This window comes from Montipora foliosa, chromosome 1, assembly GCF_036669935.1.
Source record: "Montipora foliosa isolate CH-2021 chromosome 1, ASM3666993v2, whole genome shotgun sequence".
Lineage (NCBI taxonomy): Eukaryota > Metazoa > Cnidaria > Anthozoa > Scleractinia > Acroporidae > Montipora > Montipora foliosa.
The window spans coordinates 2909388-2936887 of NC_090869.1; the positions used below are offsets into that span (position 1 = coordinate 2909388).

At 49.4% G+C, this 27500-nt stretch overlaps 5 protein-coding genes across 5 annotated transcripts in view; 3 read left to right on the forward strand and 2 right to left on the reverse strand.

Moving 5' to 3' along the window:
* LOC137995496 (DNA ligase 1-like) overlaps window positions 1–27500 on the reverse strand; it is a 461965-nt gene that overhangs the window by 164628 nt on the left and 269837 nt on the right. The gene's annotated exons all lie outside the window — the stretch shown is intronic.
* Window positions 1–27500, reverse strand: part of LOC137995027 (uncharacterized) — a 224232-nt gene that overhangs the window by 140923 nt on the left and 55809 nt on the right. The gene's annotated exons all lie outside the window — the stretch shown is intronic.
* LOC138008310 (uncharacterized protein F54H12.2-like) lies at window positions 8538–9893 on the forward strand. Its single transcript, XM_068855612.1, has one exon. It carries the CDS (start codon window positions 8538–8540, stop codon window positions 9891–9893), a length of 1356 nt encoding a protein of 451 aa, XP_068711713.1.
* LOC138008316 (uncharacterized) lies at window positions 10533–11165 on the forward strand. Its single transcript, XM_068855622.1, has one exon. It carries the CDS (start codon window positions 10533–10535, stop codon window positions 11163–11165), a length of 633 nt encoding a protein of 210 aa, XP_068711723.1.
* LOC138008325 (uncharacterized) lies at window positions 19150–23343 on the forward strand. The gene has a single exon (XM_068855636.1). It carries the CDS (start codon window positions 19150–19152, stop codon window positions 23341–23343), a length of 4194 nt encoding a protein of 1397 aa, XP_068711737.1.

The following is a 27500-nucleotide window of genomic DNA, read 5'->3' on the forward strand; positions in this document are numbered from 1 at the left end:
CCGCCATTATCACGTGCACACGTGAACAGGATTGGTTAAGACGGTGGGGTCAAAGTCCATTTGACGTCATAATCGAAGGACAAGTTGGAAAGTATGTTTGGAATGCGGAACATGAAGAAAGTATGTTTGGAATGCGGAACATGAAGGAGACCCGTTTTGTTTTTCTCGAATCATAACGGTTTAATGAACAACAAAACTTATTTTTACAAGCGGGAACGTGTGAGGAGACCTGGTGTCTACTCGTCCCTAAGAAGCTAAATGGTGTAGGAATCCAGAACCTACTACCCTACTAAAAAGTTTAAAAAAGCTACACAACATAGAATCATAATGGATGGCTCGTCCATAGCGTGACTCCGAGCTAACGGATGGAGATAAAGGAGTCGAAACATAAAAACATAACAACGGTCCCAATAGGAAGGACGACGAAAAGGAACGGGTGTTGTGTCTATTTGACAAATGCGGTCACCATGTTTTGCAAATATGTCAGATGCTGTTGTTAACTTGCGAACAAGTTTCTTCTGACGCTGTCTCTGTCTGGGTTCTGGGGGGGCTGGGGAAAGTATCTGTTCCCCACCACGATCAGACTGGTCCGGCAGTGAGGACATTTCCAATCCTTTCTTTGCTGTTGGTTCATGTAGCCGTATTGGCTCGCCAGGAACGCATAGAGGCACCGGTCGTGCATTCGTTGTTTGCAGCAGAACATGCGCATGGGTGTGGACCGGTGTCTCAGTTTGCGCAGGGCACCCAGGTGTCGACAAATGGTGGTAAACGTCAGATGCTCCAGCTTGTGTGGTTCGGTCAGATGGTACTCGAAGCAGATGACACACTTGTTGTCCTCTTCGAACTGTTTCTGGTTGGCTGCTGCTTCTCGTTCGCGTTGCTCGGCTTTCTTCCGCTCGAGCTGGATCTTCTTCCTCAGCAGTTCCTCGCGGTGTTCTAGATAGAACGCATGGAGTCGAGCGAGTCGTTCTCTGGCCCTTCTGGCTTGCGAGCGCGTGACGGGTGGCATATTGTTGAAGCATCACAAACAGAATGAAGGTGTTTCGGATCGCACGCTCTTATAAGAGACCCTCATAGGTCATGTGATAGGTCAGGTGACTTAAGAGAGGGGGGGATGGGGGGGTACCCCTCCAGGAAAGGTCTCTTCTTGAAAACGAGGTCCAAAGAGGTCTATAAGAGTCGAGGCGTTGGAAGGATCGTCATTCTTGTTCTTCATGGGCGATTGTTTGTCTGTTCCTGGCGATATGCGACGAGCTGAAAGAGAAGAAAGAGATTCACGATTGATGATGTCCGTGATGCATGTGGTCATTGGTCACGGACGACGAAACAACAACACCAACGCTGTTCCGACAATGGGATTTGCTGGTCCCATATTCAATATCTCGACTCGTCGTCGGAATGAACCAGAGCAGAAAGAAAAGAAAAAAGATGACGTGGAAATGGAAGCCATGCGACGTTGGGCGGAGAGGGTCAAACCGACCGGACAATTCCTCGATGTAGAGGATACCCAAGAATGGCCATGTGTGATCTGCGGGGAAGATGTTTCTGAACTGAAGATGGACAACAAAGTGTCAGAGTTTATCCAGAAATTGGACAAGGAATTACCCCAAGGCATCGAAGGCGTCAAGATCAAACCAGATCTCTCGGTGGAGATGGGATGTTGCCACCAAACCTTGCACGTGGGTTGCTTACTCACATGGTGGTTGACCCGAAGTCATTGGACCTGTCCTCATTGTCGGGAGGTTTACCTGGAGGGTAACGAGAAACAGAACTACCCGCGGTACGATGAGCGTCAGGACATGATTGTCCAACAAGTCTACGATGCCGTGACCCGGACCATCTGGAATCTCAACACAGATCCCACGGACGATGAGGAGGATGAGTTTGAGGACGACAGGTTTGAGTTTGCCGATCTGTCGGACGATGATTTAACCACCCTGGAGGGACTGTTGGGACGTTGACATTTTGTTTGTTTTACTCGTGTAAGTTAAGTTAAGAGGAACACTCAATGTGAATTAAAAAACATGTTTTATTTTCATTGTCGGTTACATTTGTGTTCTTTAAGAAAATAGTTCAACTTGGGTGGAGGGAATTCCTTCCAATGGGCAGGGCGTAACGGGGTCCTGGGTGTCTGACTGGCTAGCATTCTTTGCGTGCGTTCGTGATTGATGTAACGCGTGTCGTAAGACAAGAGTCGCTGAGACCGCATCCATTGAACGAAATGGTAGCATTCGACTTGAGGGCAATGCAATTGTAAGGGATGCTGATGTTGTCCGCACGACCCGACGGAGAGACGGGGTAGATCGTCGAATTTGGGACATCCCCATCGTTCCAAGTCTAGATGAGGAATCTGCCAGGTATCCAACCATTGACCTTCCATGCCTCCTTTGTGAGCCACGAGGGTTCGTTGTGGGGTCTTGAATTGTTGGTAGAGACGCCGGACATCGACCAGGAGTTCACTGGCTGCATGATAGTCTTGTCTGGGATAGTAGGGAAGACCATGGACGTACTTGGAAACGTAATGAGCGGTACGTTGATCTTTGGCCGAGAGATGGGGCCATTCCACACAAGGTTTGTAGTGGATGGATCCATAATGAGTTCCAGTATGGTCGCAGTATCCCAGTTCTCTAGGTAAGATTTGTCGCCCACTACAAAAATATTCCAAATCCAGGACGAAGCACACGTCATCAAAGGGGTGTGTCGTCTTCGTCGTCTTCGGAGGAGGAGGAGGATTCGGCGGAGGACCAGTAGTCTTTGGTGCGCCATCCTCGTTTGGACCACCAATGGTTGCGCACGTCTGGGTCGGGGTCGTCAGCATCGTCGAAGATGTATTTGCACTCTGAGCACACATTCGCATCCGGTTTCCAGGTCTTCAAGGCTGACAAGGGGAGTCGGTTCTTTTCGTACTGACAACACTTGCACAAGTAACGATCCAGGAGAGCGTCTATACGTTTGAGAAGTCGTAAGGTGATGGGATCGTCGTCTTCTGTTTGCGTGGCTGCTGCCTGAGACATGCTGTGACAAATGGAGAGAGCGGAAAGGAGCTTCGATGTTTTATGAGAGTGTCCACGTGGGAGACACGTGAAGATCAAGCACGAGAGGAACACGTGCTACGGGTTATAAAGGACGGTGTCGTGCAAGTCAGGTTCTCATTGATCACCATGAGTACGTCGTGGCAATACGGAGGTGTGTCTCCCGCTAGGTATCCTAACCTGGGTAAAAAACCGTCCAAACGAGGTAAGAAGAAAGACGATGTCGTTCGTGAAACGGCTCAACCGCCTGCCAAAATTTACAAGGAAGCGCGTGAGAAAGCGGCCACTAAACGAAAAGAGGAGATCAAGAAGAAGGATGAGGAATTGAACCAAGCGGCTCGTGAGTTGGATGCTCTGTTAGCCTCTGTGCCACCCGAGTTGCCTTCGTACGAACAGGTGATGGCTACGATGCCCCTCGAACAGAATGCAGATCCACCGTTCGTGGTATCCTTGGCCGAAGGTAGGGTGCACCATGACGTGCCTTTTGATCCTGTCCTACACGGTCCTGAACCAACCTGTACGGCTCCTGAACCACCACCACCACCGGTGGTGTCACCCTCGTCGTCCCGATCCTCACCGCCTCCTTTGACCGGTCCGAAGGACGTGCTGTGCCCGTTTCATGCCACCCCGTTAACAGGTGGCTTGACCAAGAATGGGGCTCCGTACCTGTACTGCCGAGATTACGATGGAGTGTGTCCTTTGTTTGTGATGGGTGCCGATCGAATCCAGACCTGGATCGATGCCATCGAGGCGCAGCTGCATGAGGATGTCCGACGAGGACCCTGGCATTGCTACCATCAGGAGAAGGCGCGTTTGTCGCGGACGGTGAAACCAGACTCGCCCAACAAGGATCGTTTCTTTTTGGCCTGTCGACAAGAGGAATCGTGTAAGTTTTTCCAATGGGTGGATCTGGCCTGGGGCAAGACGATTCTCAAGAGGCGTGCCGAGGGTTACGATCACGATACGGTCCAACGGATCTCTCGGGAAGAACAGGAGAAGTGGCAGAAGCACCGTGAAGAGCAAGAGAAGAAGAGGATTTTCGGACCGTTGCCGAATCATGAGTACGTCAAGAAGAGGATGGAGAAACGGGAAGAAGAATGGTGCCGACGATTGGAACGGATCCGTCCCATCACACCAGGATTGCTGAAATCTTGTTTTTTTGATTTGAATTTTGATCAGATTCGTATCGATTCCGGAGTGTATAAAAGTCAGTCAATGTGAAAATGTTTAAATAAAAGTACATGTGATGATGATGATGTCGTGTGCTCAATTGGGTCGTCGGGTGGTGAGGGTGGGACTCGAACAAATCGTACGTCTGCCTTATCGCGAGTACGGACGACGTCTCCGTTGGTCGATCTTGACTTGGGTGTGTCGAGAATTGATGACCTGTCTCGAAGGAGACGATCAATGGGACGGGTTGCCCACCCAAGAACCCGTGGATGCCATAGCCACGTTCGCCGCTCTGAAACGCAAGGACGACTATAAATGGCCTCATTTTGTCGTGTATCTGACCTGGTTGACGCGAACTCTGGGACCCGAGAGAGCGTACGCTACGTGGCAGACGTTGGAACAACGGTACCTGAAAGACCTGCCTAGTCTGTTGGAGTTGACCGTCCGACTCCTTCTCACCAAGACATGCCGAAGCGGAAGAACCGCCGCCGTGCTTCCGGCGTCACCGCCTACACGGATCCCGGCACGCCCGGCGCTTTAGGTGGCGTGGCCCGCTATGCCAAGGCCCAAGGGTTGTCCTTGAAAGAAGCCCGAGACGAATTGCAAGGGGAATTGGCTTATACGTTACATCGTCCGGTTCGTCGACGTTTTCAGACGTCCCCCGTGTTGGTGTTCCACAAAGACGATCAATGGCAAGCCGATTTGGTGGAGATGCAACCTCTCAAGAAATGGAATGGTGGAAATCGATACCTCTTGACGGTCATCGACGTGCTGTCCAAGTATGCCTGGGCCATCCCCGTCAAGAACAAGACCGGGGTGGCCGTGACAGAAGCGTTTGAGAAGATTCTGCGACAGAGTGGACGGAAACCGTTGCGTTTACAGACGGATGCCGGAAAAGAATTTTACAATGCCCCGTTCAGAACCATGTTGGAACAAGAAGGCATTCACCATTTTTCGACACATGGGGATGCCAAAGCTTCCATCGTCGAACGTTTTAATCGTACGTTAAAACAACGCATGTATCGTTATTTCACGGCACGTAATACGCGAGTGTATGTCAAGGTGTTGCCCCAACTCCTCGACGGGTACAATGGAAGTCGGCATCGGAGTATCGGCATGGCACCGCGCGACGTGACGGAGAAGAACGAAGGCGCGGTGTGGTCCACCTTGTACGGCAAACGCCTGAAACGGCGTCCTCGTCCCAAACTCAAAGTGGGCGATCGTGTGCGACTCAGCAAGAAACATCGTCCGTTCAAGAAAGGGTATCTGCCGGGTTGGACCGAAGAAGTGTTTGTCGTACAACGCGTGGTGCCCGGACCCGTGGTCACGTATAAACTGAAAGAATGGGATGGCACGCCTCTCGAAGGTAGTTTCTACGAAGAAGATGTTCAGAAAGTGACCGTGCCCGACGAAGCTTTGTTCCGCGTGGAAAAGATCTTGCAACGACGCAAGCGTCTCGTGAAAGTGCGTTGGTTAGGTTGGCCTAAGAAATACGATAGTTGGATTCCTCGTTCGGCGTTACGACATGTATAAAAAAGATACCAAAGATACAATAAAGATAGTCATGTCTCGTTATGTGACGTTGTCGAGTCATGTTCAAAAATCCGAGTTCCCCGACAACGGTCCTTCCGAGTTTAAAGTCCGGCTGCCTAGCGAACGTGTTTGGCAGCAGGACACGGACCGTTGGGAAGTGGGATTGAGTGGCGTGTTTCTGCCTGACATTCCACCACCACCACCGCCACCACCGCCACCCAAAAAACATCCCGAAAAGATCCTGGTTCATGAAGCGTACCATGGCGTGGGTCATCCGGAGACATGGCATGAGGAAGGATACTTGTGTACTTTTTACTATTCCACCACGACAAGGAATTCTAGTGGAGAGCTCGTGATCGCGCGCAATCAACGAGGAGTGGTCCTCTTGTCGGAGATCACTCCGTCCGAGACGGGTGTGGAATTTATCAAGAAGGTCATCCATCGAATGCAACAGAAGATCACGACCAGTCTACAGACCGGGGAGCACCTTCACTTTGAAATTGTGGATTCGAGTCAGTCCCCTCCCAAGACGAAGAGATTCTATACCATGGCTACCTTTGTATGGAAAGGAGACGATTTGCTTCTGGACAATACGAATGTGTTCATGAGCGGCATCATGTGGAAGTATTTTGGATGGGTCCTTGAATTGGCTCTCCATATGGGATGGATCCAAGCCAACGCCAAGGAATATACAGAAAACCAACCCCAATACTACAGTAAAGGACCCAATCTCCTCATGGAAGCGATCGATAAACACGCTCCGACACCGGATTACACCACAGAAGTCTTTCGTGATGGATCCGTCTTTCCGTCCTTCCCTAACAAATTCACCTCCAACAGTGGTCCAACGGCCGTGGTCTTAGAAAATCGGGTCGGGTCAGGTCAAATCGGTGGACTGTATAACAATGCCCACTTCATGGTGATGGCCAAAGCCTTCAATTGGCGGTTCGTGCGTCTGAACGAAGCCTTTGCCAAGTTCAAGATCACTCCCTTGGCTCCCTTGGTAAAGCAACCGGTCGAACGTCCCCTTTTCGTCTACGTCAACCTGGCGGAAAGTCAATGGTTGGAAGAGTCGTACGACGAATTGCTACGCACCGTTCCCTATAAAAGTGGAGGTGTCTGGTGGGAACCACGACAGGTGCATTACCATCGCCTACGAGGATCTGAGATCGAGACGGTCCACGTTCGTATCAAGGAAGTCGACGGGCGTCCCGCGGCCTTTCCTAAAGACAAAACAAGTACGCTCTGTCTTCATTTTCGTCGTCGTCATGAATCGCATCGTCGTGCTCAGCGATCCTTCGAGAGAGTTTCCGGATAATAAGACCAATACGTTCAAGTCGCGACTTCCTCAGGTGGTCCAGTTTGAAGGGGATTGGGAGGTCGGATTGACATCCATTTCCATACCCGATAGTGGTTTGGATCTCAGTAGTTTTCTCTCCGAGGGTGCTAGCGTGATACAACTGAGGTATCAAATCTACAACACATCGACAAAAACTCTCACGACCCGTGCGGAAGATGTGTGGCGCAATAACGTCATCGAGAATTCTCCGTTCATCGTGAATGGGGTCGGACTCATGAACGCTTTGATCAAAGAGATCGACTGGGAGATCACCGGGACTCTGCAAGGCATGGCGAATGGTATGGTCGAGGACGCACATCGACCGACCTTTCGCTGGGAAGGAGAGATGGCCATCTTGGAAAAAAAGGATATTGGAGTCCTGGGAAGTCGTCCTCTTACCGGTAATAACGTGGAACTGAAAATCGTCAAGGATTTGGCCTTTCGCATGGGATGGTTGAAAGTCGACAACAAGGGCAAACACAGTCTGGGTCCCAATCTTCGATACAGTCTCTATGACAAAGAAACTAAGAAAGCAACGCGGGTGTCCAATACGGAATTAGCCTTGGAAGCGTTATGGATGGCCGATACGACCTGGCTTGTTCTGAGTTTCACCGTAGAGTGGCACTTTGTCAATTTGAACACGGCCTTCCAGCAGGCTCTAAGTCATACCTCCCGAAGCTTATTGGTGTACTCAGACGTGGTGAGCAGTAATGTCATGGGAGATGCCGAACATCCTTTGATACGAGAAGTCCATTATCAACGACGTGGCGGAGGGGACGTCTATTTCGAACCGACCCACATTCAATGGATGCCTATGCGTCGTCGTTACTTGGATGTCATCGAAGTCAGTGTGGCCGAGAGTGATGGACATCTGGCTGACCTGGGAAGAGGTCATAGAACCATCGTCACCTTTCAGTTCCGGAAACGGAAATGAAAAAACGTATAAAATGAAGACACGTCGTGGGTTATCATTTTTCTCATCATGCGTGGGGGTAGTTTGACACGGTATTATCCTCCGTACCTTCGTGGATCGGGTGCTACCGAAGAGTTGATCAAGATTGCCTCGCCCGTTTTGATGAATGCCATGCAAACGGGACTTCAAGCCGCAGCGAGTGGTCGTTCCTTCAACGATGTCGGAGGTGTGGTGGGAAACTCCTTGAAACGTGGTTTGAAACGAAAAGCGGGCGCTTTGGTGAAAGCCGGTCTCAAGGCCGGGGGACGACATGCCTATAAAAAAGCCAAACGAAGTGTGGCGTCCATCTTTAGACGATCATGATTCACCGACCGATGGTCGTGCATTCACGGTTGCGTCGACAACGCGCCTACCGTCGACGTCAGTCTGCCCCTACTATAAAAGGCAGGACACCCGTTCAGTACGGTGGTTGGTTGATCCCGCACCTACCGAGAGCACCACGACGACGACGTAGAAGAAGAAGAAGACGATGAGTCTGGAACTGTTTACCATGCCGTCGACGGACATCACGGTCGATTCGTACCGGATGATCCCGTACAGTGCGGCCATGACGGGTATCGTACCCATCACCTTTACCGTTCCCGGTTTGGACGAATTTATCGATTTGGGACGTAGTTTTTTCGAAATCGAACTGAAACTGAATTCGGCGTCGACCAACGGTATCGTGACCGATGCCAACAGTGCCTCGGATGCCAACAACACCAAGTTTGTGTACGTCACCAACAATCTGGCCCACGGTCTCTTCAAGCAGATCAATCTACGACTGGGTGGTGTCTTGATGAGCGAACAGACCGACACGTACATGTACAAGGCTTTCATCGAGACCCTCTTGAATTACAGTCGAGACGAAGGCGATACGTTGTTGGCCCCTCAAGGTTGGGTGAATTACCTGAACGTGGAAGAACAGCTGGCAGCTGCGGGAGGCGACGACGACATTTCCACCACCGCCGGATGGGCGCACAATAATACGAATCCTTTGAAGACGGCCACCAAACTCTTTTACAGCAATAACAAAGCCACCATGATCATGTATCCTCATCTGGCTGCCATGCGAACAGGACGTTTGTTGGTCCCTCGCGTAGAAATGGTGATGGAACTGTTTTGTAACACCCCGGACTTTTTCCTGTTTGGGACCAAGACCAGTGGCACCGGGGTCAAAAGATACGTCACATTGGGTGCCGCGGATATCAAAGTCACTTTTCATCTATGTCGCGTCAACCTGAATGTCAGTGTGGGTAACGAACTGATGGCCAAGATCGATGTGAAAGGTCAAATGGCGAATTATCCTATGGTCAAAAGTCAAATCCGAACCTTTTCGTTCGATGGCAAGACCACGTTGTGGACCGAAGACCAATTGTTCACAGGCCGTCTTCCCGATCGTTTGGTCGTCGGACTGCTGGATAGCAAAGCGTTTAATGGGGATTTGGAATATTACCCGTATGCCTTCCAAGATTTTGGAGTGAAGAGTATTCGTCAAATGGTGGGCGGAGAAGAATATCCCTACCCGACCTTGGAATTGAATGGCACCAATACACGTAAAGACTGGTTGGGCTATCACCGTGTTTTGGAAGCCAGCGGTTCCCTGACGAATCATCGCCCTCACCTGATTCAGCCAGGAGATTGGGGATTCGGCAAGAATTGCACTTTGTTCATGTTTAACAATGTACCTAGCGGGAATGCCGATTCACCGTATCATCGAAATCCCAAACAAAAAGGCAAGCTGCGTCTGGAAATCCGATTTAATGCCGCTCCCGACAAGAACATCACCATTCTGGTGTTTGGCGAATTCGAAGACAGTTTTCAAGCCGGTGCCAACGGAGCCGTCCTGTATCAAAAGTACGAGTGAAGATGGAATTTGTGCCCTTGAGTGACGTCACCTTACGCGCCTTGGCCTTGGACGATCCGATCCTGAAACGCGTCTTTCACGGCGTCCATCCCTCCGACGGGCTTCCGTCGCGTCCACCCCGTACGACACGGGCCGCTTACATTGTCAATACGGATCCACGAGGGGAACCGGGTCAACATTGGTTGGGACTTTGGACGGAACAGAATCGGTGCGAAGTCATGGACAGTTACGGGCTCCCGATGACGACTTACCGTGCACCTGATTTGGAACGATGGCTCGAAGACGAATGGGATGCCGTGCAATGGAACGATCGGACCCTTCAAGCTTTGAACAGTACCGCTTGCGGTCATTATGCTTTGATGTTTTTGAAAGAGAGGGTTCGGGGACGTACCATGCCCGAGTTTGTGCAAACCTTTTCTCCCCATGATTTTGTAGCCAACGATCGAAGGGTGGGTCGACAAGTACGTCGTCAAATCGTCCAAGAGCTCAATACCTTACCCTGCCTTCAAAGTTGTACACCGCATGAACCGATTCTTCTACATTGATGAATAAAAAAAAAATTTAGTTCATCGCTTGTCGTGTCTTTGTTTTATGTAAGGGTATAAAAAAGATAAGGTGCAGTTCGATCGCCGAGGAAGGATGATACGACAACCCAGTAGTACGATGATCGTCGGTCCCTCGGGGAGTGGCAAGACGCAATTGACCGAAGCCCTCTTGACGGAAGGTGATGTCTTTGAAGGAGGTCGGACCAAACCGTGTCATTACTGTTATGCCGTATGGCAACCACGTTTCGAACGGATGAAAGGTCGTGGGATCCGATTTCACGAAGGAATCCCTGACATTTCGGATCTTCGACAATGGTTTGGAAAAAGTCAAGGCGGGATCCTGGTCTTGGACGATCTCATGGACGAAGGTGGGAACGATAAACGCGTGTTGGATCTATTCACCCGAGAATCGCATCATCGGAACATTACGGTGTTGTATCTGTGTCAAGATTTATTTCCACCCGGCAAGTATGCCAAGACCATCTCCAGGAATGCCCACTATCTCTTCGTGTTCAAGAATCCTAGAGATCAATCGGGATTTCGGGCCTTGACGTTACAAGCCTTTCCCGATCGATGGCGTGACGTGCTTCGTCTCTTCGAGAGGTGTACGCAACGCCCGTACGGGTATATAATGATGGACCTTCATCCCGCTTCAGACGATCGGTACCGACTGTTCAGTTGTGTGACACCGTCAGATGGTCCGACCCAAGTGTGGAAACGTGAATGAGTAGTCCAGGATCCCCGTTTGCCCATTGGGATCCCTCTGACTATCAACGTGCCTTGGCAGAGTACCGACGACGACAAGCTCCTTCCACACCTTCCACACCTTCCAGTCCCGGATCGCCGTTTGACCAGTTTCAATTTGAACGCGACCCTTCCGAGTATCAAAGGGAATTGCAAGCGTACCGTCAACAACAACAACGACGGAGAGCTAAAGAACGCGCGGCTCGTCGACGTCGAAGACAAGGAGGACGGGCTTTGGCTTTGAGTGAACGACTCGAGACTGCTCGACACATTCCTCTAGGAACCCGATCGTTTTCTGAACCCAGGATGACGTCTGCCCCAGCCGGTGTAGGGAGCAGGACACCGCGGACGTCCCCGGCCGGTGTGGGGAACACCATTCCCAACATGACTCCCAGAAACAGTCCGGCCGGCGTCGGAACACGAACCCCCCACAGTACGATTCAAGAGTTTTTGGAAACGTTGGATCAAGGTCGTGTGCCGACACCCGAACCCAATGTCTTGTTGGAAGAACTGGGTCTTAGTACCGGGGGATTAGAGACCGACGGATTTGTAGCCCAACGACAACTCATGATGCGTTCTCTCTTGGACGGAAGTATCCCCGTGGCTCAGAGAACCCAGATCCAAAGAGACTATGACATCTCCGACCAAGATTTACAAGATTTCGCCGCCAGTGGTCCTTCCAACGCAGCTCCTCGTCCTACCACTGGAGGCAAACGTCCTCGTCCCACCACCGGAGGCAAACGCCCGCGTCAACGTCCTCTTCCAGCAGGTTCTCCTGCAGGTTCCCGCCGTCGAGGCAGTGGTGGCGGCGGTGGTGGTGGTGGTGGTGGAGGTCCTCCTGGAGGCGGCGGTGGTGGAGGCGGAGGAGGCGGTGGCGGAGGAGGAGGAGGAGGAGGTTCTCCTGGTGGCGGAGGTTCTCCTGGAGGAGGTTCTCCCGGAGGGGGCAGTCGCCGTGGAGGTCGACGACGTTTGAATCAGGACGGACTTCGTCGTCAAATGGATTTGTTATCTCAAGACGCCCGTCAACGAACGGATGGACGTCGTATCCGGAACATTACCCATACCAACACCGTGACCACGGTCTACGAAGACGGCGGTACACCCACCGTCCGACGCACCTCTTCCCGACTCAGTAACCCATAAAAGGACATGCGCAACGCCACGATGTCAATCATGCCCAAAACCAGACGACGACGACGACGACAACAACGACGACCCCCACAACGTGGACGCGGTCTCTTGACGGTCCTAGGCAAAGCCTTGGCTGCTGGATACACGTTAGGAAAAGACAAGAGGTATAAAAGGATGGGTGCCCTAGGCGTCACCGGCCACTATGAAGCACCCGAGTATAATTACGGTATGATGAAACGGGTTCTCAAACGAAAACCTTGGGCACGAAAAATGGTGATGGATCGAATGATGCGTGGGGATCCGCATCCTTTGAGGGGACTATGAAACAAAGAAGAAGAAGAAGAAAACCTCCCGTCCGACGACGACGTCAGCGTGGCGGGGTGCTTCCTTTGGTCGTGGCGGGCGCAAGTGCTGCCCTCGGAGGCGTGACTGCTCTGGCGCGTAAGAATGCTCGGACCCGAGCACGTTCCCGTAAACGGTACGACGACATGGTGGCTCGAATACGTGCCGAAGACGCTCGTCGTGGGGACGATTCGGCCATCGTGTACACGCACATTCCTGCCTATAAACCACCCCGTTACAAAGGTATGATCTTCCTCGAGAAACTCAAACGTAAACTCAGAGGTCGACGATGACTATAAAAGGACAGTCCAACCGATCCCATGGTAACAATGGCACGTCAACGTGGTAGTGGCATTTGGTTAAACGGGAGACGTCAACGCGGACGTGGTTTACCCATATGGGTCCAACGGGGCGGCAACCTGATCATGTTCCCAACGGCTGTCCCTAAACCTCTGCGAAAAGGACGCCGACGACGACGACGACGAAAACGACCAGGAGTGCTCCGGGTATAAAAAAGAACGCCCCGGATCGATAGCCCGGAACACACCAACATGTCGTGGAGGATAGAACGACAATGGCCGTTTTTACGGAGCGTCTTGAAAGAAGCCGATCATCAAACCCGTCGGGCCCGTCTTCAGGCTGCCAATGCCGATCAAATCAATGCCGTGAGTGAATTGGTCATGAACACGATCCGAGGGAACGTTCCTGTCTCGTCCAAGATAGTGGGACGCCTTCGACCTTACGAAAAGGTCTTGGGGGACATGTCTCGTCGAAAACATTCTATTAAAAGGCGACGTCAATTGATGATGAATCAGACAGGAGGAGCTCTTTGGGATGGTCTGAACGCCGCTTGTGACGTGGTACGACGAAGTAAAGGACACAGACTAAACACGGCTTGTGACATCCTAAGACCCAAAAAACGATGAAAGCGTGTCGCCATCGGATTCCAGGAAGCGTTCGTGCCCAAACACCCTATCTGGGTTGGTTTCTACGAGATCTGACCCGATTGTCGGGAGAGGACCGTTTACGAAAACTCTACGATGCCGTGGATCAAAAGATCGAGGCCATCAGTCAATTGGCTCGAGAGATTGTCAAGGGGCGTCTGCCTTTGTCCAAGTACACCCTGCTCAAGATAACCGAGACCCCACGAGATCGAAGAGTGTTACGGGCCATCAGTCGTTCGAGTTATACCATAAAAGCCCGACGAAGGATGATGCGTCGACATTTTCATCGAACTCGGTTCTGGGTCGGATTGCATACGGCGTATCATCATTGTGTCAAGGATCATCTACAACATGGACGATGGTTGGTGTGATAACACGTGGACGCAAGGACCTCGTTCGTTCTGTGCCCTACAGGATCAGATACGGGGGCTTCGGCATCGTGTCCGCGAACAATGCGACATTGTCCGTCAATTGACCGATCAGTTGCAAGAACGCAATCAGAACTTGGAGCTTGCCGAACAAAAGATGGGGGTCTTGCAAGAACAAGTCTGCGAATTGAATCGACATTTGGAACGCGAACGCTACGAGAAACAGAACCTCTACTATAAAACCAGGGAGAGACGCGACGATCTCAATACTTCACGATGAGTGAAGTGGAGACCATTCCAGGGTTTGAAAACAAAGTCTTGATCGATCCTCAACGACTGCGTCAACTCGAAGACGTGTACAAGGAACGTCTGACCGAAAACCTGCCTTTGGCCAAAGCCGCTCGTATTGCCGCCAAACAGGAAGCCGTTCTCATGTCGGATCAGATTCCTCCAGGGATCAAAAATACCTTGGCTACCTCTCTGGCCGACCAAAAGAAACGGTGGACCAAAGCCGTCCGACAACCTATTGGGTTCGGACCGGATGCCGACGACGAACGCGATGCCGAAGCCGATGCCTATGCGCAAGGACCCTTACACTCCATGTTGACGCAGTTGGTCAAGAAGAAGAAGAAAAAGACAACACCCGAGACCACACCCTCGGCACCCCCTAAAGCTAAAAAACGACTTCGATTCATCACTCAACCCAAAGCAGCCCCACCCAAAAAGAAGTCGAAGAAAAAGTCACCCCCCAAGACACCGGTTCCCTCCGTCGATTGGGGACAGCTTCCGTTTCAAGGAGATCCCAGGATGATGGGGAGTAGTGTGGCCGACTACATGGAGAGGACCGCTCAATCGGTCCAGAAAAAAATTCGTAAAAAGACAGGTCGCCAACGTCCTACCGAAACAGATAAATTGCAACGCCCACCCGGTTGGTTGGATTTCGATAAGAAACTCAAACGGCGCTTGGATGGCGAGGACTACTAAGAGACGGCGACGCCAGCGACGACGACGTCAGCGAGGTGGCAAATTTGACGTGCAGAAGGCTTTGTCCAAGACGGGGATCGAGTTTCATTGGCCTGGTTATCAGTACATGGGTCCTGGCACCAAATTGGCCAAACGACTCAAACGAGGGGATCCTGGCATCAATCGTTTGGACAAGATTGCCAAGACCCACGACATGGATTATGCCAAGGCCAGAAACTTACAGGACAAGTGGAAAGCCGACGACAAGATGATTCGGGCTATCAGTAACCTCCCAGGCAAAAAGAAGAAGACGGAGAAAGTGGTCAAGAAAATCATGCAAATGAAACGTAAACTCAAACTTTAATTGGTTAACATTTTTCAACGAAATTTACGATTGAATATTCTTGTCCGACGACGGTAAGGACCGTAAATGTCAATAAAAGGCACAAAATAAAAATGTCCCGTCTTTTGATTCTTTTTGATCTGTTTTTCCGGGTGCCAGTGGGGTTGTCTCCGATAACGCCAGGCTTCACGAAGGGCCTGTCCTGTCGCACAACAAATCAGACTACCAAACAGCGCGACCGCTCTCAGGTGACGTCGTGCAGGGGGTAATTGGAACTGCAATAGAAATAAACATGTCCATCAGCTCCTCGTCTCATACGATAGTGACGAAGACGCCATATCTCTGCACATCTCCATGGCTTTCTCAACCAACTTTGGGTAGGACAACATTCATGTAACTGAGGCTGAAACAGGGTCTGGATCTGGAACGAAATAAGTCAAGATAAACAGGAACAGTAAGGAGGTCCCATACTGTGATAACATCTCGCCCGTACCACCAAATGTCCTTCGGTATTCTGATAAACAAAATGTCCCTCCTCGTTACGGACCATGATCTGACGACGCCATACAGGTGGATCCAAATAATAAAGGGCCACGCCTCGGTCCTCATCATCATACTCCTCCAAATCCTCATCGTAAGGATCCTCCAAATCCTCATCCTCCAAATCGTACTCATCGTACATCCTCATCCTTATCACACGTAAATAAAATGTTCCGATGCCTGTGATCGGGTCCGATCCTGTATAATTATAAAATCCGTATCGTGCCACGACCGCATCGATGATGGCCAGTTTCTGGACGGTCGTATAACTTTCTGCATCACACATCGCACAGTAGTACTCTCCGTATCCGTACACCCTTCGTACGTAATCAGGGGTCTTGGTCAGGATGCACTAAAACATAAACAAAGACACGCCTGTCAAACGTTCCTCCAGTAACATGATTCGAACGATGGGCGTATAGGGTCGTCTCTCGTGCACATGAAAGTCTTCACTCCACGTACAAAAACATCGGTCGGCACGGACCATAATCTACGAAAAATCCACAGTACATCGAGGTGTCAGTTCCCATAAGACACGCATCTGATAATGACCATTCCACACGAGGCTATAAGATCTCTCGACCGCAGCCGATTTTTCCCTACGACGTTTGTAGGTCCCCTGACAATGTCGTGCATGTTCCTGTGGTGCTATGTTCGTTCGTTGGTCATTGAGTCGATCAAGACAATACATGCATGTGATGGGTCCATACGAACAACAAGGCGAGTCCCAAAACGTAAACCCATCCCCATTGGCGAACACCGTCATAAACTATAAAAGAATATGAATGACACCATCGATTTGTTGTCGATTGACTTCGTCTTTAATATCTGACCAGACTCGAAAATGAACAAACTCTTGTTTAGAGGTAAGAGGTCCGCTGTACAATCCAAAAGTAGGCAGACTGCACCAAGTCTAAACAGAAAAATGACATTCACGTCAATAGGAGAATCGACTATCGGCGACGACGGCGGCGACGACGAATACGGCCATGACAACCGTCGACCGCCCTCCATAACTCCGCTATAATGTCTAGTTCTTTTGCCGTCCAACCCCTCTCCAATGAAAAGCGACTGATACATCTGAGGATACACCAAGTCTAATGAAAATTAAAAAAAAAAACAGTCACCATCGTCTCTGGGGACAGCACGCACACCAACACCAACACATAGTCGTATTCTAAAAAAACGTAACATAGGTTATCGATGTTTGTATACGTTAACGAGACCAGAAGACGGATCCCAAAAATCCACGTCAATCGCCTTCCACAACTCCGCCGTAACCTCCATCTCTTTTTTCGTCCAGCCCAGTTCATAAGAATAACGAGTAAACTGATTCAGACGACACCACATCTAACGATAATAAAGAGAACGAAACGTTTGAATCAGTATCCCGTCCCAATAGAGACCCGTGCCCCTAAGACGAAAGCAATAAGACGTACACGATCCGTATCCATAAGAAGTACAACGTCCAGGCGGAACAAAGTCTGGAAAGATGGACGGAAACCATGGTCCCTGTCAAGGAAACATGATGGCACGGTTACCATAATAAGGAGATTCGTGAAAAGTATATGCGGATACACGACCACCCGAATGACAACGACGACGTCCGTAGGAGACTTTCAACCCGTCACATCGACAACGAACGAGACATCCGTAACATAGACAACCCAAGTGGTTGAGATCCAAGCGTTTCAAACAATGAAGACATGTAGCGGCAGTCTCCGTACAACGCATACTCCGCATACACACCCACTTGATCCAAACCCATTGTTCCTTCGGCGGATACCCTTGACGGGCCCTATGTTCCTGCACCACCATCTAATCAAAAAAAATAAAGACCTATCTTAGAATCTCATTAGAACCTCCTTCAAGTAACATTGTCTCCATCGAAGCTGCTTCATCGTTCTCGGAGGACGTGCCCGTCGCCACATCCAACAACCATTCCTCCATACCCATCTCGATAGCCTCTCATCCCCGAACGTATCCTCAAATTGACAAATCACCTACGAAAGAAAAAAACGACCTATCTTAGAATCTCCCTCAAATAACACCGCCTCCATCGACGCTGCTCCTCCGTTCTCCGGGGTCGTCTCCGTTGCCACACCCAACGATCCTCTCTCCATACCCATCTCGAAATCCTCGCATCTAATGTTTGTTCCAATCGACAAATCATCTACGAAAGAGAACAAGATCGATGGGTCCAATTATGTCCCTGACACAAATAACACCAGTCCCCCAAATCATGACGACACGGTGGAAACCCATAACCCACGTCACAGGTACAAATCAAACATCCCGGACGACGGTACGAATGGTATGAAAGCGCACAATTACAGTCCCATTGTCTACACGTCAGTTCCACATAACTGCAACGACATTCCCATTCGACCTGATGATGGTCCGACCTAGTGACCACCATGACCTACAAGAAAACAACGACAATGAGGAGATCGAAACGGCATACACAAAAGACCTCTCCGGTAGACGGGCCATCGACACCAACGACACACGACCATCCCTTCTGGACGACGAGACCGAAACCTGCCCGTACAATACCGATACCCCGGACAACTCATCACGCCCAAAAGACAATACCGACATTTCATGCGTCGACTTCCCGCAGGATTACCCCCAGGGGGAAACCGTCGGCACGGTCCGCATTCAAAGACGATAGTCGATTCTCCTACGTACGTCGCCGTCATCTAAAAGACATCAAATAAAATAAACGAATCTATCAGATTCGCTTCGATTTCCACCCAATACAAATACCCGGTACGTACCGTGCCATGTTGAGCGCAACGTGGTAGACGGAGTAACTCTTCGTGAATGGGGTTCCAACGTTCCCTCCGGTCCTTCTCTCGTTCCTTCTCCTCCTCTCGATCTCGAACCTTCAATACATGCTGACGTACTTCAGGAGGCAACAGGTCCCAATACGAAGCCTCGTTTCGGGTCGCCGGAGTCTTCTTGGTAATCCGGCCTTCTTTTCGCCAACGACCATTCTCTTGCTTGACCCACACCTCTTGCTCATACTCTGGGTCTTGCTCCACCTCCATAGTACGTCTGGCGACTGCCATCTCCAGCACACGTTTCTTGGGTTCGGATGCCATGACTTTTTCTGAGACTCCTCACTCGATCGGACTACTTAACAGGAATCGTTCCACCAATCCCCGTGCTCCTAAGGGGTCACATGACTCTCTGGGGGGATACCCCCCCATCCCCCCAGGAGACCTATCTCGCTCCGGATTGGTCCATCTAGGGTACACGTCAAGGTCGTTCAAGGTGACTCTTTCTCTATAAAAGACACACCGTCTTCTTCAAACAAAAAAACATCTCATCATGGAAAGTGATAGTGATAGTGATTTGGTTGAAGCACTCGACGAGTTTGAACAAATTGGAGGTGCTGCTCCAGGACGTTTCGTCTTTGAAAGACTTCCTGTGGTCGAACGACGTAGTGTCCGTCTCGGCGTTCGTGAACGCGTCTTTCAACTTCGCCCTCGACAGATCGGAGCGTTCATCCCTCGACAACGGTTGAACGATGCTCTCGTGCAAGGTCTTCGTACTGCTCTAGATGACTTAATCAACGATCAAGACATTCCCGATGGCGACCGCATTTACATCGCTCTAGCCTCCAATCGTATTGCCAATGCCTACAACGGTTGGGGACTACGGGCCGGAGAATGGCGCGCTCAAGGTCCCCGCGTGGATGCTTTACTTGGGAATCTTTCCCACATGCTCAACTCGAACGAACAATTTGAAATGGACGATTCCTTCACCCTCTCCTTCGTTCACGTACGTGGGGCTCCCACCGGTTCCGGTTACAAAAGAAAACATTTACCAGGGCATCAAGCGTCGACGCGTCTCAGAGAATTCAAGCGCTGTGTCTTACGCGTTCCACAGGATGACCAGAATCTATGCTGTCCACGCGCCATCGCTCTGGCTCGAGGGGTCCATCAACATCGAGACGATCCCACACGCCGTCGACAATGGACTCGCTGTCGCGGTAACCATCGTCGCATCACACGAGCGGCTCAAACACTTCTAGAGGAAGTCGGTCTTCCTCCTCAACCCTGCGGTCCTGAACAACTTCAACAACTCGTCACCGCTCCCAGTCTTCAAGACTACACCCTCGTGGTCGTGGATGCCAACCGCGCTTATGCTTGCTTTGCTTACGGTCGTGGGGATACGTTGTTAGGACTCTTACACGAAGACGGTCATTACGATGCCTTGTCTTCCTTACCCGGGTTCTTCGGCCAAGATTATTTTTGCAGCCAGTGTTTCCAAGCCTACAAGAATTTGGGTCAGCATGCCTGCCGTAACAATCAAGCCAATCATTGCGGCGCCTGCTTGCAAAACGGATGTCCTGATTATACCGAGGCCTACCGACAGTACCGCTCGGCTCAGACGCCCTGTATTCTCTGTGGACGTTCTTTCTACGGAGACACGTGTCTCCAAACCCATCGGACCAAGACCCACGCCGGTCAACCCGCGGACGCTGAACATCCTTCCGTCTGTGCCACCCGTCGTCAGTGTAAAGAATGTCATCACACGTTACGTGGTGTCAAAGAGATCCGAGCTCATCGGTGCGGGTATCGGAAATGTTCGTGCTGCAAGAATGACGTCGACGTTCATGCCCATCGATGTTTCTTACAAGTCGAAAAGACTCCCGCCGAAGAACGACGTTTGATACGACAGCGACTCTCCTTCCAAAGGATCTTGAGTCAGGGACTAGCACCTCTCTTAGAAAACGACGCCGCTGGCTTGCACGCTTTTCTGGCGGGCGATAACGAGGACGAGGATGACGACGACGAGGACCAAGAGGAACCGCCCTTGCACGTTTTCTTTGACATTGAGAGTATGCAAGTCGAGGGACGTCACGTGCCCAATCTGGTGGTGGCCGAAACAGAAGACGACGGCGATCCTCCCGTCTCGTTCCAAGGAGATGACTGTCTCTTTCACTTTCTGGAATGGTTAGAAACCCTCACCGAAAACGGAACGCGACCCCTAACAGTCATCGCTCATAATTTCAAAGGGTATGACAGTTATCCCGTCATCGACGAACTCCACCGGCAAAAGAGAGACCTGGAACAAATCCGAAACGGTGGGAAAGTCCTCCAACTCACCTACTCTCATGAACAGACCACCATACGCTTCATCGATTCGCTGTCCTTCTTCCAGATGCCGCTGAGCGATTTCCCCAAGACGTTCGGGCTCACCGAACTCAAGAAAGGATACTTTCCGCATTTGTTCAATACCCCCGAACATCAAACGTATGTAGGCCGACTTCCCGACAAAGCCTTCTACATGCCCGACGGCATGTCCGTCAAGAAACGTCGCGACTTTGATACTTGGTACGACGACCAAGCGGCACGAGAGGTCGTCTTTGATTTCCAAGCCGAACTTTTAGCCTACTGCCAATCGGACGTGAAACTCTTGAAACAAGGATGTCTCACTTTCATGCGGGATTTTCAAGCACGCGCTGAATTCAATCCCTTTGAACAAATGACGGTGGCTTCTGCCTGTAATCGCTACTTGCGCATGCACTGTATGGAAGAAGACTCTATCGCTTCCGAACCTCTGCTAGGATGGCGAGGCCGTATCAATCATTCCCAGGCCTCCATGGAATGGCTAACGTGGTGCGAACACCATCTACGACAACGAGCCTACCTGGCCCTCTCGCCAGAAGAACACGAAGACCACGAAGCCATGGCTCATGCCTACGGACAGTACGACGCCTATCATCCCTTGCATCGCCAACGTATCCAGCATGCTCGAAACGAGGGCGAGTACCGTATTCCTGGTACCCGATACACGGTCGACGGATACGATGCTGATACCAAGACTGTTTACGAATTCTGCGGGTGCTTCTGGCACGGATGTCGGACCTGTCATCCTCAACGCACCGACGTGCATCCGACCTTACTCGATCGCACCATGGACGAGGTCCGTGCTCTCGTCGACAAGAAACGTACATTCCTCATCAACCGTGGGTACCAAGTGGTGACCATGTGGGAATGTACCTGGAACACCCTCAAACAAACCAACCAGGACATCAAAGACTTTCTAGCCCGTCAACACCTCCAAGCCCCCCTGGAACCACGCGACGCTTTTTACGGGGGTCGGACCAATGCCGTACGTCTCTACGCGCACGTCGACGAGGAGAAAGAGGAAGAAATCCGATACGACGATTACACGTCCTTGTATCCTTGGGTCAACAAGTACGGCACCTATCCCTTGGGACATCCCACGTTCCTCTACGAACCCGACACCACCGATCTCTCGCCTTATTTCGGTTTGGCCAAATGTACCGTCCTTCCACCCCAACGTCTCTACCATCCCGTGTTGCCTTACCGCAGTCACGACAAACTCACGTTTCCCTTGTGTCGTACCTGCGTCGAAGAGAACATTTCCAAACCTCTTTTGGAAAAGACGCATGCCTGTCATCACACGGACGAAGAACGTGCCCTCGTCGGTACTTGGTGCACCCCCGAACTCGCCATGGCTGTACAGAAAGGTTACGTCATTCAACACGTCCACGAAGTATGGCATTTCGATCAGCAACGCACGGGACTCTTCCAATCCTATGTGGACACGTGGCTCCAAATCAAAGAAGAAGCCAGCGGTTGGCCCGAAGGCTGTACCACGCCTGCTCAGAAACAAGCCCACGTCGATGCCTACTATGCTCGGGAAGGCATTCGTCTCGATCCCGCCAAAATCGAAAAGAACCCTGGACTCCGAGCCCTAGCTAAGATGATGCTCAACTCGATGTGGGGCAAGTTCGGGCAACGGATCAACAAGACTCAGGTCCGAGAATTCACCGAACCTCAACCGTTCATCCAATTTCTCGACAGCGATCAACACGATGTCCGTTACGTCAGTTCCTTGACCGAAGACCGGGTCGAAGTCCATTACAAACTCCAAACACACGATGTCTTGCCTTCACCCAACCTCAACATCTTCATTGCCGCCTTCACCACCTGTCATGCCCGACTCCGTCTGTATCAAGCCCTCGATCATCTCGGTGAACGTGTCCTCTACTTCGACACCGACTCGGTCATCTACCTCCATCGTCCTGACGACCCTCCTTTGGATCCGCCACGAGGTGCCTACCTGGGCGACTTCAAAAGCGAACTCGATGCCGACGATCACATTGTCGAGTTCTGTTCGGGTGGTCCCAAGAACTACGGTTACAAGACCAAGAACGGATACGTTGAATGCAAGGTCCGCGGTTTCTCCCTCAACGTCGAAGGGATGACTCAATTGAATTACGAGGTCTTGCGTCAAAACACTCTGGATGAATTACATCGTCCTCTAGACCGACCGCGTACCACTCGTGTCACGCAATCTCACACCATTCAAAGAAATGCCAAGACCTACACCTTAGAAACCCAACCTTCTCACAAAGACTACCGACTCGTCTACTCCAAACGGGTCCTGGATCCCACCACAGCTCAGACCTACCCTTACGGTTACGAACGGTTCACCGACGAGGATCTGGATCTGGCTCAAGTGTTAGCGGACCTATTTGCTTAAGGGACGAGTCGACACCAGGTCTCCTCACACGTTCCCGTTTGTACCTAAGTTGTTATTTGATTAAACCGTTGATGATTCATGATTCATTTGCCTCTCTTTTTAATATTCCATCCGTGTTTTTGCGTGTTCCCGCGCGATATCTCGCGTGGACCCACGCAACATCGCGTGTTCTTGCGTGGGTTCGCGCGTGATCACGCGTGATCTTCGTGATCCCGCGTGGGGTCTCGCGCGATGTCATCCCTTTTCTATAGGACGCCATCTTGTGAACCCACATGGTCGCCATCTTGTGAACCCTAGGTGTTGCATCCGCATTCTTCACATTCTTCACATACTTTCCAACTTGTCCTTCGATTATGACGTCAAATGGACTTTGACCCCACCGTCTTAACCAATCCTGTTCACGTGTGCACGTGATAATGGCGGACCTAAAAATATCCACCAATCAGAAGCCGATGCATCTCATTAAAAATCGCTCTCGACCAATCAGAATGCTCCATTTCAAAGTGGCTCATATTCCCCTATAGTACTACTTACGACGTGAAATTACCAATTCTAAAGTTTTTCAGAGAACGTGAACACAAGGCAGTGAATTTGAATTTTCTGTCGTAGCTTCAACACCGCACCTCCTAATTCAGTTCCTGGAAAGTTACACTAGTTTTTAGAAGTTAGATAAGCCAACATAATGACGAAAAATATTAATTAACCTGAAGTTGGAATCTTAAGTGACGTTTTCGTTACCGTCGCGTCGCAGATCTGAAACTCCCTATTATGTTGGTGACGCGGTTTCGAGCTACCTTGAAGGCACGCAAGTCATCCTGGGATTTTGAGGATCGCCATTTCTTTTCAGCTTTCCTCTTTGCTTTTATAGAAGACTTTATGTCGCTGTTGAACTATGGTACTCGCCTTCTGCACACTAAGGTCTTTGTCTTTAAAGGTGCATGCTTGTCGAGTATGGAGGATAGAGATGAATCATAACCAGACACCATATCATCTAGGCTTGGATAGATCTTGTTACATAGTTCTGACGATCTGAGATCTTCACGAAAGCGATCCAAGTCAATAGATTTGATCTTACGATAAGTGATCTCCTTCACCACTTGACAGGGTTTTGAAATGATATTGCCTGACATTTTGAAGTGGTAAAAAGTCAAGATTGTTCAGACGGTTTAGCCAATATTCTGTAGTTTGTCATTTTTCTAAATATAGTCGATTAGCTCTGACAGATTTTAACAAATTTTGGGTATTTGATAGGAACTGTACGTAGTTAGAACTGAGCCAATTTTCAAAAAAAAAAAATTTACCAAAGAGAACGCGAGAAAATGAGCAGTTAATTTTAGAGATTTGGTCACACTGACGTGACAAAAATCTGAAAAACACGTGCGATTCAGGCTTTACGCGCCATACTAGTGCCCAGCTTGCGCGCGGCCCTCAAACTCTAGGGAGCCTCCTTAAACTCGCTAATATAGCTCTACTGAAGGACGCATCACAGCCCGGGTTTCTCTGAAGAGCTATATCCTTTAATTGCATTGATAGCGGTGAGCAAGATTGCACAAAGACCACAGAAATCATCGATTAAAACGCGTACGGATGACAATGTCAAGCCTTTATGCAAAGAAAGAACTTCTCTTGAAAGGTAGATCATAAAAAGTGAAGAAAGAATGGAACAGAAAAGGTCCCAGATTCAACAACTACGGGAGGAAGTAAACGAAACTGAAATGAAAGTAGAAAGAGGGGAGAGGAAAGGTTAGGTAAATATCTTGTGTCCCTATTTTTATCTCACTTTTCTCCCTCCTCCCTGAATTTTTACCTCTCTCCCTGATCAGTACGTAAAGTAACACTACATTTGCAGCCTAAATTCCTTCCGATGTTGTGACTTTATTAAAGAACTTTGCTCTTTGAAAACCTTGAATACCTATAGTACCAGCTTACCTTTTTATGATGTACTCTACCTTTGTGGCATTTGCAAACTAGCAGCCTCGTGCGTTTTTATTGTATTGATTTGATGTATTGTCTTACTCAGTGTTCAATGGGCATTTCAGTTTATTGCTGTACATTTCTGAAAACCTAGTTTACATGCAGTGCAAAGAAGACAGAAAACGCTTCGTACTCACTATGGCCTTGCTGTTGGCCCTGTTGTTTGAAGCGACACAGAAGACACAACTACTATAAGTGTCGTCGGTGACCAGATTAACTTTAACAAGAAGCTGGAGACAGCTTTGCTCGTGCCAGGTTCCTTTGAAACATCGGTATCTTTTTTCCTTTAGTAAGAGACGAATCTGGTCGTATTATAAGGCCCAAATTGAAATGGCATCAAAATTACTGTACGTTGACAGTCTTGATTTGCTAAATGAAACTACAATAATTTTATTGTTATTGTGATTCTGGTTTTGGTACACAAACAAGAAGCAAGGTCATTCCCCTGAAATAGAACTGACAATAGATTTTCGTTCAAACTTTGGCTATCGGTTGTTCATCTTAAGGAAATTTAAATTTTGTAATAAAAAAGGGGTTCCCCACATTTGTTTAGGAGCAGGAGCACCTTGAAATACCCCATAATTCTTTTAAATATGAGCTTCAGAATCGTTATTATTTGAATCGTTCAAGCCATGTCTTGTGAGAGGAGGAAAAAATAGGGAGAAAGCAAAACAAGAAATATAACTATAGATATACTGTATCGACTTCAAGGAATAATTAAATATGTTTCATCATAAAAACACTCATTTCCAGGCGACCCTGATTCAACTTGTTACTAGCATGCAGCGATCTCGCGGCCACCGTATCTGTTCAATAAGTTCACTTTTCCGCTGATTATTTATTTTTCTGTAATAAAAATTTGTTTATATTCCTGTTATTGGAAGAAGGTGATTGCTAGTCTCAGAAAAAGAGAGAAAAACTATAGGTCACCATACTCGTTTACGAGAAAATGACGATTTATCTCTCTCACGACCCAAGCCGAAAAGAAAACTGCGCCATTTTCTTTAAGTGCGTGCGCTAATGACGCAATAAATCGTGCGCAGTAAGGATGCGCAATGCAATACAGGGAATGACCTTAAATAAAGTTCGATCTTCCGGGTGAGTGTAGTCCTGAGAAGGACTGTTTGAGAGACTTTGACTGACGTTTCGACAACCTGAGCGGAAGTCATTGTGATAGTCAAGTGATTTGTGTAACGTCAGTAGATACTACAATCACTCCTTTCGTAGATGTCATTGGTCAACTTATTGGTGATGTTATAAGTCGACTGTCAGTTGAGCCTAGAAGTAATTGGCTGGGAAGACTAAACAGTCGCAGTTGTAGTTTTTTTTACTGAAAACGTTGTCTAAGTACTTATGATCGTCTGCTAAGCTGTCGTGTGAGTCACAAACCAGTAGGGCGCGTCTCTTTAAGGTCCGTATGGTTATAGCCTTGTGTGAAGTAGGGTTGTAAGATGATTCGTCAAGGAGTCTGTCAGTGTGGGTGGATTTCCTCTAAACCGTCGTCTGTTGTCCACTTATGTCCAGAAATGCACACGATGACAAAAATGGCAGATTTGGCGAAAGAGCTGCACGATTGACAATCTTGGCAAAATTAGCGATTTTGGCGATATTTTGCCAATTTCGTCAAATTAGTTCATCCATTGGTATTGACACCACGCGGGTGAACATTGGCGAGTTTGGCGATTTTGGCGATTTTGACAAATTCGGCAATTTTGGCGATGTTTTGCCAATTTCGTCAAATTAGTTCATCCATTGGTATTCACACCACACGGGTGAACATTGGCGATTTTGGCGATTTTGACAAATTCGGCAATTTTGGCGATGTTTTGCCAATTTCGTCAAATTAGTTCATCCATTGGTATTCACACCACATGGGTGAACATTGGCGATTTTGGCGATTTTGACAAATTCGGCAATTTTGGCAATGTTTTGCCAATTTCGTCAAATTAGTTCATCCATTGGTATTCATTGGTATTTACGGTTTGAAGAAAGCACACGTTTACTGATTACGCCTAAGCGCTCATTTCAGTGATTAGGCTTTAACACTCTCGTAAAATTGTAACTTTCATTTTGCGGTTCGGTTAACTACACTTTTCAAGAGATCGTCTTGCCCTTGAACAATTTTAAGTCATCGACTACGGGATTGTGGACCGCGTTGGCAGTTCATTATACTGCTTGCGGCA